Source organism: Pimephales promelas, chromosome 25 (genome assembly GCF_988280905.1).
Source record: "Pimephales promelas chromosome 25, fPimPro1.hap1.1, whole genome shotgun sequence".
NCBI lineage: Eukaryota > Metazoa > Chordata > Actinopteri > Cypriniformes > Leuciscidae > Pimephales > Pimephales promelas.
Window position 1 is genome coordinate 12,741,253 of NC_142793.1, and position 14,705 is coordinate 12,755,957.

Genomic DNA, 14,705 nt, shown 5'->3' on the forward strand with positions numbered 1-14,705 from the left:
AGCTTCAATCTGTCTATTATCTAATACACAACTACTCATTTCGATGGTAAAGCACTATATAAGTGGTCCATGAGACTTTTTGCTGTCAAATCGATTAATTGTGATTCATCGCATCTAACATAAAAATTATATATATATATATATATATATATGCGATGAATCATGACAGCACTTTTATATAAGTCATACCTTATGATAGCTCTATGAGGAACAGAAGGAAATTTAGAATTTTATTTACTAAAAACTTCTCAAAACTGACAAATGTGTAAAAAAAAAATCACAAAAGCATTATTTATAACCTATTTTTTCCTCAAAATGAACCAACACGGCAAAAAATTATTTCTTTACTCAGTATTTTGTCTTGTTTTCCAGTATAAATATCTAAATATTCTTACCTAAATCAAGAAGCAAAACGACAGTCATTTAATAAAAATCATCAAAATCAAGCAAGTTTATGGTTAAAACAAGAAAAATATATCTGTCCATGCGGTAAAAAAAAAATACAAATAATTTTTTTTAATAAAATTTAATTAGTCCTGTTTTAAGAATTTTTCTTACCACATAAGTGTCATGGACAGATATTTTTATTTTTTACTTATTTCAAGCATAAACTCACTTGATTCTGATGATTTAAAAAAATATGAAGTCATATTACTTCTCAAGTAAATGTATTTAAGAATTTTTGGATATTTTTAATGAAAAACAAAGCAAAAATACGAAGCAAAAAACAATTTTTGTAGTGAATGAACTTGCTAGCAACACTCATGTCATCTGTTTCCTATTGAAAACACAATGACTAATAAAATGAACATTACAAATTACAAAGGGAATTCGCTATAATACACTAAAAGCAGTGTCTGAGAATTGAAAAGTCTAGATATATTTCACATGGCGATGAGCCACAGAACAAAGACCAAGATCCCTCCATCTGTCAAAATACCTCTGTGTCATGAGGTCAAAGACACTTCCTTTAAGACCAATGAAATCATTTAATAGACATTTCAATACGTCTATTGTTTCCGAATGAAAACCTGGCACAGAGACCCATCCTGCTGTCAATGTGTGCTGCCTTCTGGAAAGTTGAAGAAAAACAAAAGAAAACAAATACTCATATCACAAGACATTTATTCACCAACACACTCAGAAACTGAAGAACTGCATAAGGACCAACAGATGGCAAGATACAGCAGAACCAGAACATTTCACATCTTATAATGAACTCACATGCTGAAATATGGACACATTTTAAATGCTTGGTAATGCGAGACAGCAGGATGCCATCCCTGTCACTCCAGCCTGACCCGTTTCCGTGGTGATGGGGGCGGGTCCAAAGCAAAGGCTGTGGGGGAAGAGGGGCGGGATTCTGGGATGTATTCCATACAATATTTCTCAATGTATGGCCCAGCAATGTCCCACACCTGAATGCAACAGGCAAGAAACAACATGGCGTGAGAATGTCATCAGTGCAAAATTCGTCATTACAATGCTAGAAATTTGTGGGTGTCGCTTAAGGTTAGTTAGGGTTTTCTCTGATGTTTTATGTGTTTTTAATGTCTATATGATGTTTTGGTCTGGATTTCTTCAGTAATTGTAATTGTAAGTCTGATTGTTTAGAAAAAAAATAGCATAACTCTTCCCAGAAAGACTCAACTTGTGAGCTACCATTCATGTCTGTTAGCATTACACACCAAAGGTTAATAACTCTGAGGTTTCAATAGTGATGCCAAGAATAAGAAGCAGTGAGTCTTACCTTCTGGTCCACGAGAAGCCGATGTACAGCTTCAATGTCTGGAGCCATGAACCTGTCTTTAAACCAAGGCCTGAGAACAAGAGAGAAAAAAAGACAAACATAAGTAGGAAGAGACCGATGAAAGAAGGTTTGCCAATTATTAACCTGAATGTTCAATATTTTGGAGGTTTTGGGGTTAGTGTATCATTGTTCAACCTACTTTACTGTAGAACGCACAAGGTCGTACACTTTCTCCAATGGGGTCGTTGTACGTAGGGGGCGTAGAAACTCAATACCCTGACAGGCAGCTAACAACTCAATGGCTAGCACTGTAAGGAAACATAAAACGGACATAACCAGGTTTAATTTCTCCCAAAAATACATATTCTGCTCTGTATTTGCAGATCAGTGGTCAATAAACAAAATGTAAAAAGGTTTTGCGTCCATGGATAAAAGATTTAAGATGGTGCAAATTTACCAGTGAACAACCGAAAGCTGCTTTGTACATAAATTATACGTAACTCTTTCCCAGCCACTGACGTCATTGACATCGTTCTGAATCCGATCCAAACATAGTCTTTGACAAAAATAGGATTTTCCCAGCGTTTTGCTGAAAATTTGAGCAACATTTGAACTCAAAAAAGTGTTTTGCTTTTTTATGAAACGTGCTCACATAATATAAAAAAGTAAATGTATTAAATAATTTTTTTTTTTATTATTTCAAAAATATATTTTAATCTGCAATGTATGAACTGCAATGAGATTGTGTAAGTATTATTACAATTTGTGCTGTTGTGCTTTCGTGCTCCAGTAGGGGGCGCTATTATAGTAACAATTTTATCTAAATTGATTAGTGGATGATGTCAGTGGGTATAAGGGAGGTTAATATCCGGTTTTGGACCTTGCTCGACGTGCTCGACCACTCTGAGGGCTTTGCGTGCGGCCCAGCCACCCATGGACACATGGTCCTCCGTGGCCGCGCTGGTGGATAGGGAGTCGATAGAGGAGGGGTGGCAAAGCACTTTGTTCTCTGAAACTGCAGAAGGAAATGTATCTGTTTTAGTTAATGGTCAACATGACTTATGTTGTACAGCAGTCAAAATTAAACTTTCCACTGTTTGGTTAAGTAGAGTTATAGGCTGTGTCTGAAATCTCCCACTCCTCACTATATAGTGGACTATATAGTGAGCTCGCCATTTGTATAGTGATGATTATTATACCCTATAGTCCACCAAATGTATCCCAGAATGCATTTTGAAAAGTAGTCTACAACCGATGGTCACTAACCCAAGCCCTACATACCATCATGCATTGCGCTGATCGTAAAAATGGCGGACGAACGACAAGAGGAGCAGCGCGACAATACAAATTTGTCATACAAATATAAGTTATGTTCTGTCTCGTTTAACTTATGATATGTAGTAGTTTTACAATCCTGTCAGACATGTATAAATTGTTAGTAAGCACGCACGTGTTTAAATAGCGCGACAGCAATGGCGTAATAGAGTGCCGAAGTTACGACGTCACTCAGTAGGCCAAAACGCGGAAGTGAGTTAGCATTTTAGCACTACCGGTTCCCTCGCTCTAAAGTCAATGGGATTTTTGAATGGGTTTTTGCTAAATCGCCTGAAATAAGGTCTGTGGTGAACAAAGCCTCTAAATATTTTCACGTTTTGATCTATGACAACGAACACACAGTTATAACCTGCTTGTGTTTTTTTAAACTTTATTGTGTCTGCTTGTGTTTTTTTAAACTTTATTGTGTCTGCTTGTGTTTTTTAAAAACTTTATATAGGCTTCAAAATGTATACATTTTGGATTAACTTTTTTAAAGATTATCTTGATAGACAAAACGTGTAAGGGTCACAAGATTTGCGATTTTCCAAAAGTCTATGGAGAAAATGCATAGCTTTTCGATCGAGGGAACCCATGCGCCGCTAGCTTATGAGTTGTCCTACAAAGTGACGTCATCACTTCGGCACTCTATTTACGGCGCCAAGAGACGATAGAGTAGTGTCCGAAAGTGGTGTTTTTATTATGCTGGTGAGCTCACTATATAGTGCTCTACTTCCTACCCCCTACATAGGGGGGTAGTGGTTTGAGTGGAGATTTCGGACACAGCCGTAGTCTTCTGAACTTTGTGATGCTAACCGAGAGACGCGGCAGTGCAGTGCGCGATCATAAACCCAGAGTTTAGGCCTCCCTCATTGACCAGGAAGGCCGGCAGCTCGCTGAGAGAGGGATTGCAGAGACGTTCAATGCGCCTCTCGCTGATGGAGGCCAACTCGTGCACTCCGATCGCCAAATAGTCAAGAGCCTAAGAATGAAAGAAGAGAATGTGCAGAAACGTCGTCGAAACACTTTGCTAAATAAACGCTACTGTGGTGAGATGAAATACCTTTGCTGGATATTCTCCATGGAAGTTTCCTCCGGATATTGTCTCACCTCTCTCTGCAAACACCATCTAACTCACAGTCAAGGGCAAATGTACATATCTGAGGAAGAGGCTGGTGTAGTTAGGGCACTGACCAGCTAACCAGACAAACCTTAACAGAAGAAGTGTCCGGAAAACATTTTCAGTTGGCGATTTGAAGAGACATAAGCAACACTGAAAGACAAGTGTCAGTGTTCAGGTTTCTAATTTATATATACAGATTAAAAAAGGATACAGGATTATCTGTGGCACTGTTGATTTCTGTATTGATGATTTTCTTGACAAACTCAATTGTGTCATTGACGATTCCATGGACCTGCAAAATGTAAGGAAAACTGAATAATATCGTTCAAGTGTGTGAACCAGTGTTATTTTATGGGATGTTAACACGATAGTGTTAACTAAAATGTGAAAATGCGTTTTGGCCGTTCATTTACACATCAATATCGCTTTGGTGGCCTCAAAATGTAAAAATCGAGTCAAGTCAAAGTCTTTTATATGTCCATTTTATATTTTTGTATGTGAGTTTGTCTTTTTTATTATTATTTAGGAGTATTTTGTTTTTTAGTTTTAATTTTTATTTATTTCCAGTTCATCATTTTAGTGGTTCAACTTAAACTTGTTTGAATTAGTTGCCATTTCTATTTGTCCTTTAAAGTTTTTCATGTAATATTTATGTCATTTTAGCTTTATTTCAAAATATTTTAATAGTTTCAGTTAAAAATATACCCCTTAAAATGTATTTAGGGTGACCCAGAATGGGCTCTGTATGTTACCTGTGGACAACAGCGCATAGTGTAGGCATCTTGAACTCTGTCGCAAAACCGATGGCTCTCTGCAATTAGAAAAAAGCAAGACAGGTTACCACCAAATGGCTAAATATGAGCTTTAAAGGAGTAGCTCACTTTAAAAGAAAAACTCACTGGTAATTTACTCACCACCATGTCATCCAAGATGTCCATGTCTTTCTTTCTTCAGTCGAAAAGAAATTAAGGTTTTTGATGAAAGCATTCCAGGATTTTCTCCATATAATGGACTTCATTGGGAACCAAACGGTTCAAGGTCCAAATGAGAGTTTCAGTGCAGCTTCAAAGGGCTTTAAACGACACCAGACGATGAATAAGGGTCTTATCTAGCGAAATGATCGGTAATTTAAAAAATGACTAGAAAAAAGATTTGCTCATTTGATGAACAAGTTCGAACAGGAGAGTCACGAACGCGCATCACAGAATAGAGCAAGGTGAGCATTTGTGCTTATAAAAACTTTTTCATTTATTTATTAAATGACCGATCATTTCGCTTGATAAGACCCTTATTCATTGTCTGGTGTCGTTTAAAGCCCTTTGAAGCTGCAATAAAACTGTCATGTGGACCTTGAACCATTCGGTACCCAATGAAGTCCATTATATGGAGAAAAATGCTGGAATGTTTTCATCAAAAACCTTAATTTCTTTTCGACTGAAGAAAGAAAGACATGGACATCTTGGATGACATGGGGGTGAGTAAATTATCAGCAAAAGTTTTTTTTTTTAAAGTGAACTACTCCTTTAATGGAGCATATTAAACGGCGGCATTCACCTGCAATTTCAGACGGGTGGTGATCAGAGTCCAACAGAGAACGGAAGCGCAGGGCCACTTCCTTCTGTCCCGGATGAGGTCGCAGTTCATGAATATCTGTAAGGAAATTGGTTTGCATTGCATTATTCAGAAAAAGTCAGGGGCGTGACTTTATATGTAAGGCAGTGATTATGATCCACAAATATGTTTTGTCTCCCTTGTAATGTTTTGTCTGAGAAGTCTTGCAGTGTTTACAGTTTCTGTCTGCAGAACTGAGAATCAGTGTGTAAATATGTCTGCTTACACAACCCTTGTTTTTGTCCTCACCACTATCAAAGGCTTTGGTGGTCCCCTTGAGGACTTCCAGGGTCAGGGCAGCGATGATGTCAGCCTGCCGGGCGATGGCCTCAGCTCTCTCCACGGCCTCTGCTCCCAAAGAAGTGATCATTTGTGTACCATTGATCAGAGCCAGCCCCTGTGGACAGAGATAAACATAACACACACTCTTATCACAGAATAAAACTAGCACCTAGAAAACACTTCCAAACATCCTAGGACCTGCTGAGCAACCACACAGAATACTCTAGAAGCCACATAACAATTGCCCTAACTTCCCAGGATACTACAGAGTCCAACAGTGCCCGCCCACTTTTTCAGCAGCATCAGTTCCGGAAGTATTTTTTCACTTAAAGGTACAATATGCAGGATTATTGCAGTAAAATATCCAAAAACCACAAGGCCAACGTTATATATTTTGTTTAGTTGATTACTTACAATATCCCACATGTCTCCAACTATTTGTAAATCGTGAGCAAATTGCGATTTTAACCAAGGAAACGGGACGTGTGAGCAGCGGTCGCCAGTCAATGGCGTCATATCCGTGTTACCCGCCAGGTTTGACCTTGTACTGCAATAGTAACCATGGCGATTGTCGTTGACAAGTGGGTTATGCCAGTTATTCCTAGAAGGACGATGTTGTTGTTTTGTTCAAACATTATGGACCATGGCAAGCAGACTTTGAGACAAAAAGAGGACTAGAACGAAGATCAACATCTTTCGAGATGCTGAGAGCTCCACGTCCGCGACTAACTTTGACTAGACAGAGGCGCAAGTGTTGCGTGTACTTTATTAGACAGGTGAGCAAATGTACATAAAACTAATCAATGTTATGTAGTTCAACATGATGAAAAGAAAGAATATGATCTGTATGTTATTCTCTATACAGCCAACAAACAACCTAAGTAAAAACATTCAACACACTCAAATCCCGTTTAGTGTGATAGTATAACTGTTACCTCGAGTTTAATTAGTCTAATAAACTGACCTGTGCGAGTATTAATCCAGCACTTGCGTGTAGTTCGGTAGAATGAATGTGGCAAGGCAGAATGGGAAAACCCAGACTAACTAACGGCTTCAATAGAAGCTAATATCCTCGACTAACACCCCTGTTGCTCACAGTTTGGCTGTCTTTAAATGTTTAGAAGTTATCATTAAAAAAAAAATCAATTTCCTTATGGAGAAAATTAATTGAGTGTTTACCATAGATATACGTATTCAGCCTATCTAGACAGTTGGCGCATCCGCCATCTTGGAACAGGTGACATGACACTGTTCATCACTCAATGAAGTTTCATTGAAAATGTTAATTATCACATTAATGATAAACTAAATGCTGTAAATGAAAATCATCTGCTAATGTCTATTGCACATCTGCAGTCAACTTGCTCTTAAATGGTAATGGACTTGATTTGACTGTTCCAATATGGCGGATGGAGAACAGACACTAATGAGGAATCTACATATATATCTATGGTTTTCACTCCATCCATACTGTTGCACTCTATAGGAAAAACATAGCAATGCCCTAGAAACCACTCAGAACACGTTAGTAACCACATAGCTATCAATCAAAACATGCTTGACGTAGCATAAACAGGAGGCCAAGAGGAAAATCAGCTTTAATAAAAACTTCTGGGGGAGAAACTTTTATAAAAGTTTTCATAAAAGTATTCTTTGGAATGGCACTCCATGTTTCATATGCTGTGCCAAAGAAGCAAAAATACCCAACAATACTCAACAATACCCAAAAAAAACTTTTTTCCAGACTTGTTTTGTTGGGTTTCCACTGTTATAAGTCACAAACCAGGGAGGTAAAGGACACACATTTCTGCCCCAGAAAATAGCTCTAAGTCAACATAGATAAACATGTTGACTGCACAATGGGGGGATTAACCGTACCTCCTTTGGCTTCAGAGATATGGGCTTCAGACCATGTGCTTCCAATACCTGCAGGCAATACAAAGGTCAAATGTGACTTTAAAGGCTAAAAGAAAAGTAAATATGTTTATATTTCATTATCATATAGGACAAATATTTGCAACCACATCCTCTCTAAAGAAAATACGCTCACGTATTTGGCATCTGCCCAGCCGCTCTTGGGTGACCACATCTTGCCTTCCCCCATCAGGCCGAGGGCGAGGTGAGAAAGAGGGGCGAGATCCCCGCTCGCACCTACCGTACCCTTCTCCGGGACGTAGGATAAACAGGAGGCTGAGACGAGAGAAGAAAGGAAATGGTAAAAATATCAGTTTGAGTACAAACTCCTGAGGGAGAAGTTCAAAGAAACTTTTTCAAAGACGCAGCAACTACCATAAAAGTATTCTTTGAAACGGCACACCGTGTTTCATATGCTGTGCCAAAGAAACAAAAATCCCCAACAATACTCTCTTCATGCAGCTAAAATAACGAGGAATCCATTATGTACCATTGAAGGCCTGTATCATGCGGTGCAACGTCTCCGGTGAAACCCCGCTGTACCCTTTGGCCAAAACATTGATCCTCAGTGCCAGCAGCATTCGAGTTCTTTCAGGACTTAAAGGACTTCCCAGACCTATAATCAAAAATAATATAATCATATGGTAGACAGAATTAAAGTTTCAATTCATGACAGATATTTCAATGTATTTCTATGAATATTTGTATGACTTGTCATACAAAAACATATGCAGACTTATATTTATTTCAACTAAAATATGTCACCTGATGAGTGTGAGCGTAGAAGGTTTTCCTGAAGCTCTCTGAAAGAGAGAAATATGTGAGATGCTGTTAACACTTCACAATAAGCTTTCATTTGTTAATATACCATTAACTAACTAAATAAATAATAGTTATCAGTATAACAACAGTATATCAATAAACAATAATAGTTTTAAAATGTACTAATACTTTGTAAAAATATAAATTTATATCTGTTAACATCAGTGAACTAACATGAACAAACAATGAACTATTGTTTTATTAATTATTTTATTAACAGACTAATACATGCTGTAAAATATATTGCTCATTGCTAAATATTTCACTTTAGCTATTAGTCTTTTTTAAATAAACTTAGTTAAACACGAAAGGTTTCAAGAGTAAGAAAACATTTGGTTACACGTTATTTTGTTGTCCATGTCACAGAATAATTATACATTAAAGTACCGAGTAATATACTAAATGTTGGGGTTAGGAATAGGGGGCAGTTTAGGGTTGGTTGCATATGCATCATTTATATTTATTACTACAGTAACTACATGTAACGTGTAACAAGAACACTGCAAAATAATGTGTTACCAAACATTATATTTAAAAAAAAAAGAAGGAAAAAAAATAAAAATACTTGAGCTTGCTGACTGGGATGACAGTCCGAGCAAATTTCCCAAACCCTGTAGTGATGCCATACACAACTAGAAAAGGAAAAAAGAAATTAAGAATCATCAGTCGAGCTATACATATAACCCCCCCGCTATTTTATATCAATGAGGATATTCGTGCTATTGAAAATACCAGGAGAAAATACCATAGATACCAGTTTTACAGGATGTCTGTATAATTTACAACTTAAAATTGTATATTTTATTGAGTATTTTAATGTTAATATACCTACTTTAACTACCAAAATCTCCCTTTTTAGCCAAATGGTGAAACGGAGTTCATCGTAAGCGGCCCGTTCATAAAACATAGTTAATACTTGTATATACTCTGTAACGCAGAGAATTCTGGGAATGGCTTTTTACATTTTTTTTTTAAGTATGGTAATTCATAGATTTTACTTTTAATAGAACAATACATGAGATAGTATTTTATAGTAAAATTACATATAATGTGATATTAAGCCATTTACAGGTTTTCACAATATATGCCAAACTAACTTATTTTTAAACAATTAACATGTTTTTACTGTAGTACTTTTACAATATTTTTCAAAATAAAAATATCATTTTTTACAGAGTACTAGTCCAACTCAAAATAACCAACAAAAGGATCTATGATATTCTGAATGTGGTCTCTAGATATCTCTCAGGATTCAATGTATGTCTAAAAATGTTGTTCTTAAAAAAACAAGTTGATTCCATATGAAGAGTTCAGATGCAAACGCCTCTAAGTGACATTTGAAATTCTCTTCTAGAATAATCATTTTTATCAAGCTTGTATATTTAAATTCAGTAATTTCACTTAAATGGCAATGATGATTACCTATAAATTGCCATTTAAGTGAAATTACTAAACTTAAATATACAAGCTTGATAAAAATTAACATTCTTGAAGAAAATTTCAAATGCATTTAGAGGCTTTTGCATCTGAACTTCATATAGAGAATGTTTCCACTGCATTAAATAAACTGCTATTAAACTGGTTCTTTTAATACATGTTCACAGAATGGTTCTTCAGGGAACCCAAAATGCAAAAACACCTAAATAAAAATTAGTCCTGTACATATTTTCTATAGATCAGATGTAATTCTCACCTTTGTTTTCTTTCACAATGGTGTCCAGGAGCTCTCTCGATTGCACAACTTTTTGCTCGGCCTCTGGGGACAGCTAGGGTCAGATAAAAGTTGCAATGCATTTTCCATTGAGAAATATTGTTTGAAAATGTTCATTCTTAAATTACAAACAACAATTGTAGACACCCAGGAAATCCCACTCACCTTAATCTTATATCGGCCTTTGCCTAAATTCACCAGATCAGTTGAGGTCAGGCTGTTCCCATCCAGAGAAATGTACTGAAAACAGACAGCCGTTAATAGTACTAAATGATGATGGTGATAGTGCTGGATTTGTTGTACTGATATTTCATACTTACTTGCTCTGGTTCTCTATATGGTCTTATTCTGTTTTTAACATCCATATTAAGGACAATTTCAGAGTTGTTCAAGTTTACCGAGTAGCTTTCGAGAGATTTTCCCGAAAGACAATCATTTACATGCAAGTCTGTATTTTGTGCAAAAGTAAATGAATTCCAAATGTGGACCAGGTGAAACATTACAGAAGTTATACCAACAAGCATTGTCAATTGAATGCATTCTTTTAGTGCTGTTACTTAAAAAAAAAAATGCTATAAAACTGATCAAAGTTAAGAATGCATTTAAAATGTCCTAAAATATATGACATAAAACTCTGTAATGAGAGATTTTCTTCCCTTTACGGCAATTTAAGATTTAAGCAAAACTTAAAATATGCATTTAATGTCTTTTGAATGTTGTTTTCTCAGTAAACATTGGTGTATATGATTAATTGCGATTCATTTGATTAAGTGATCAGCGTATCATATCATTTATTTGATTAAAATTTGTAATTGAATGACAATATAAAGATACAGGTGTGACGTCCCGTCAGGCTGACTTGGAATGAAATCTTGTGGCATGGTGTCTCCTTCAATGGCTGGAGATAACAGTAAAAGAACATGTTATTGACTCATCTTGCAAAACAGGATTCAGTATTTGTGGTAAACAGCTTTAAAAAAAGTCAGTCAAGAACTTAATGCTTGAAGTTCAAACTTTCGACAAACACAAATAAGCCATATTTGTAACATTACCAAGTTCAACAAAGTCGTTGTCCTCAAGCACGTCTTCTATGGAATCGTCATCGTCCAGCAACCCCAATCCCTGACATCTTCTGACCACAAAACGCACATCTTTGATGTGCTGGATTCCTCCATTGTCGGGTTTGTTCTTGATGTAGCGCTTGAGAGTTTCGAAACCCAACCATTTGATGCTGCAGGTGGGATCTTTGCATGGAACTGTGAGCCACTCGTCCCGAACGTGGACCGTGAAGCGAGGCATCTCCAATGACTGAACAAAAGCCCAGACTGGCTGATACCTGAGGAGTGTGATCAGCAATGCAAATCACTTCACTGGGTGGTGGACACAAATTGTAATGGGCCAATCAAAGGCTGTTCTGTGGACCCCTCCTTTAATCAGAGAAGACAGAGTACATAGTAGTGTTTGACTATGTTATCTCTGCAGCAAACGTTCTGTTACGATACGCTGATCAAAAAGATGATGATCAATCAGTCAACAAACTCTTAGTGATTTTCCTTTGAGTTTGTGGCTTGTAAAATTTTGCCACCATCAGCAGAAATGCACACATTTTGATTTTAAAAAGGTTAAGACCACCCTGAGACTACTAATTGTGCAGTTTTCAAATTTTATATTCTTCTTACAATTTACATTTATAAAAAGTGGAGTTCATAAAAAAAAGAACGTTTGGACTCGACTTTCTGTAATTGTACTGATAATAATATAACTTGGAAAATATTTATATTGAATTAGAAGAATCTAGATCAAATAAACAAATGCAATAGATCAATAGAAAGATAGAATTATATAATGATGGATTGATTAAAACGATAGATAGATAGAGAGATATTATAGATAGATAGATAGATAGATAGATAGATAGATAGATAGATAGATAGATAGATAGATAGATAGATAGATAGATAGATAGATGCCGTTTTAGACATACGTAGAACAGGATGGATGGATAGATCAAACGTTAGACAGACAGAGAACGATATAGATAGATAGACAGACCGACAGAACAATATGGATCGATAGATCGATAGATAGATGGATGGATAGACAGACAGAGCGATTGATAAACAGATAGACAGAGAACGATATAGATCTAGACAGACCGACAGAACAATATGGATGGATAGATAGATAGATAGATAGATAGATAGATAGATAGATAGATAGATTGTTTGATGATGTTTCAATCCTTTTTGAAACGGCTTTAAAGGAATTATCGGATGCAAAATTCACTATAGTGAATTTTTTATATTTAAAAAATTATATAGTGTTAAAAAATCCATTCACTCCTTTCAATCAAGCCGTTTGGATTTTCTTAGCAATATAATGTCATATTGCTCATGCTCCGGTCACGACCACTGACAGACTGTCCCTTATTACCATATCTCAGCCCCCATCCATTTGTATACTTTATGTGTCTTGTGTCGACACGCCCCATGGAACAGAGAGGGGGGGAGCAGTTGCTCATTATCATTTAGAGACATGCACTGAAACAGGTCACTGTGAACAGAGCTGTTTTTGAGGAGGTTTTTACACAACCATGTTACAAACTTTACATGAAGACCCTAAAGAATCATACCAACTTGTGAAAAAATGGGCATCTGATGACCCTTTAAAAAAAGCATCAGGTAAATCTAGTCAGTTAGCGCTCCCAGACAGTGAATGACTGTGTCAGTTGGTAACATTAGTCCTAAACAAATGTTATTTGCATTTGTCATAAACTTATGACATCTTTAAAGCTTATCCAGCCAAAAATTTTGAAGGACGGAAAAAGTCAGCAATTCTGACATGTTTACGACTAACCAGAGGAATATGTTAAGCAGACATGTGCAATCTATTCTGGCAGCGGCTTCAAAACTTTTCTCTCTGTCATCCAGTCAACCACATAAGTCTTTCCTTTACATATTCTCACACCTCAGTTTCTCTGGGCCCCATACTCACAGAAAGAGGCCCTTACAATTTCATCATTCACTGCGTCCTGCCATCGGCTAGACTCCAGCAAGAAAAAAAACCCTAAGTAAACACAGAACCGCAAACGCTCCTCTCGCCCGGGGCCTGAGGCATGAGAGGAGCCCCTTGTGTCGATCACACCCCTCAGGTGCAAAACACTCTCCATATTTTGGCACTGTCAGGGCCAGAAACATGTCCTGAAATCATGTTGTTGTAAAGGTCATATTTTCACGAGGGGCATTATTGTTTTTTAGGGTTGGATGTGAATACAAAAGCAAGAAATACAAAGTGTAAAATAAGGTAGCTGGGCACAATGAAGACTATGTATCAGAAAGCATAAAAAGACAGTGCCTGAGAACATGAAATATGGGTCTTGTATAATAAAGGTCGGTTTGAAATCGCTGGTGTTTCTGACGTCGCAAACTACCTTGTAGCCAATGAGGTCAACGTGTGATCGTCAACAAGTGGATCTCTGAGCTGCTGTGAGTGAGTGGACGCGGGGCTCATTTGCATATTCATAGAACCATGTATACTAAATGAGGCAAGGCTGTCGAGTTACATTCAAGTTATTTTGAGGCATGAAGATTTTTTTTTTCAATTTAAATGTCATTTTGGTGATCAAAGATGAGTTTTAAGGGATAAAATTATTGACTACAGGGGGATTTTAAAACAAACCAGCTGATAGTCAGGCATTCAATGGAAGTGAATGAGGCCGATTCTTGTTTCAATACCTCAGCCACAAAACCAAACAATATTCATTAACATGATTTTAGTGTGAAAAATCCCATACGAACCTTTTCTGTTAAATATTTTGTTAAAATGGTCTTGATATGGATTTTTTTCTCTAAATATTAACACTTCCAATGTTAATAAAGTTTTGTGTGCAAAAAATATTATTTTCATTTTTTAAGGGCAGCTCCTTAAAGGAGTAGTTCACTTTTAAAAAACTTTTGCTGAAAATTTACTCACCCCCATGTCATCCAAGATGTCCATGTCTTTCTTTCTTCAGTCGAAAAGAAATTAAGATTTTTGATGAAAACATTCCAGCATTTTTCTCCATATAATGGACTTCATTGGGAACCAAACGGTTCAAGGTACAAAAGAGAGTTTCAGTACAAACTGCAAGCTGTTCAAAGGGCTTTAAACAATTCCAGACGATGAATAAGGGTCTTATC

At 36.7% G+C, this 14,705-nt stretch overlaps 1 protein-coding gene across 2 annotated transcripts; it reads right to left on the bottom strand.

Annotated features, from left to right (window-relative positions):
• Positions 1-581: 581 nt before the first annotated feature.
• Positions 582-11,884, bottom strand: hal (histidine ammonia-lyase). 2 transcript variants are annotated; one of them, XR_005621941.2, is made up of 21 exons: positions 11,580-11,884; positions 11,362-11,425; positions 10,848-10,875; positions 10,693-10,767; positions 10,510-10,582; positions 9,382-9,448; positions 8,760-8,797; positions 8,485-8,610; positions 8,131-8,270; positions 7,959-8,006; positions 6,048-6,195; positions 5,742-5,837; positions 4,940-4,998; positions 4,399-4,479; positions 4,128-4,193; positions 3,881-4,046; positions 2,631-2,765; positions 1,950-2,058; positions 1,751-1,820; positions 1,225-1,418; positions 582-1,072 (listed from the first exon to the last, which is right to left on the bottom strand). XR_005621941.2 is itself a non-coding variant. In XM_039666019.2 (20 exons), exons 1-20 carry the CDS (start codon positions 11,824-11,826, stop codon positions 1,287-1,289), a joined length of 1,968 nt encoding a protein of 655 aa, XP_039521953.2. In that variant the 5' UTR covers positions 11,827-11,884; the 3' UTR covers positions 1,109-1,286. The 2 variants fall into 2 exon arrangements, 1 of the variants encoding a protein (XP_039521953.2); XM_039666019.2 differs by lacking the exon at positions 582-1,072 and having other exon boundaries at positions 1,109-1,418.
• Positions 11,885-14,705: the final 2,821 nt, after the last annotated feature.

Coding starts and splice junctions, on each gene's coding strand:
- hal (XM_039666019.2), bottom strand. CDS start 11,826: ATGCCTCGCTTCACGGTCCACGTTCGGGACGAGTGGCTCACAGTTCCA. Junction 10,583..10,692: donor AAGGCCGATATAAGATTAAG/GTGAGTGGGATT, acceptor ATCTGACCCTAG/CTGTCCCCAGAGGCCGAGCA. Junction 8,271..8,484: donor CATGATACAGGCCTTCAATG/GTACATAATGGA, acceptor CTCTCGTCTCAG/CCTCCTGTTTATCCTACGTC.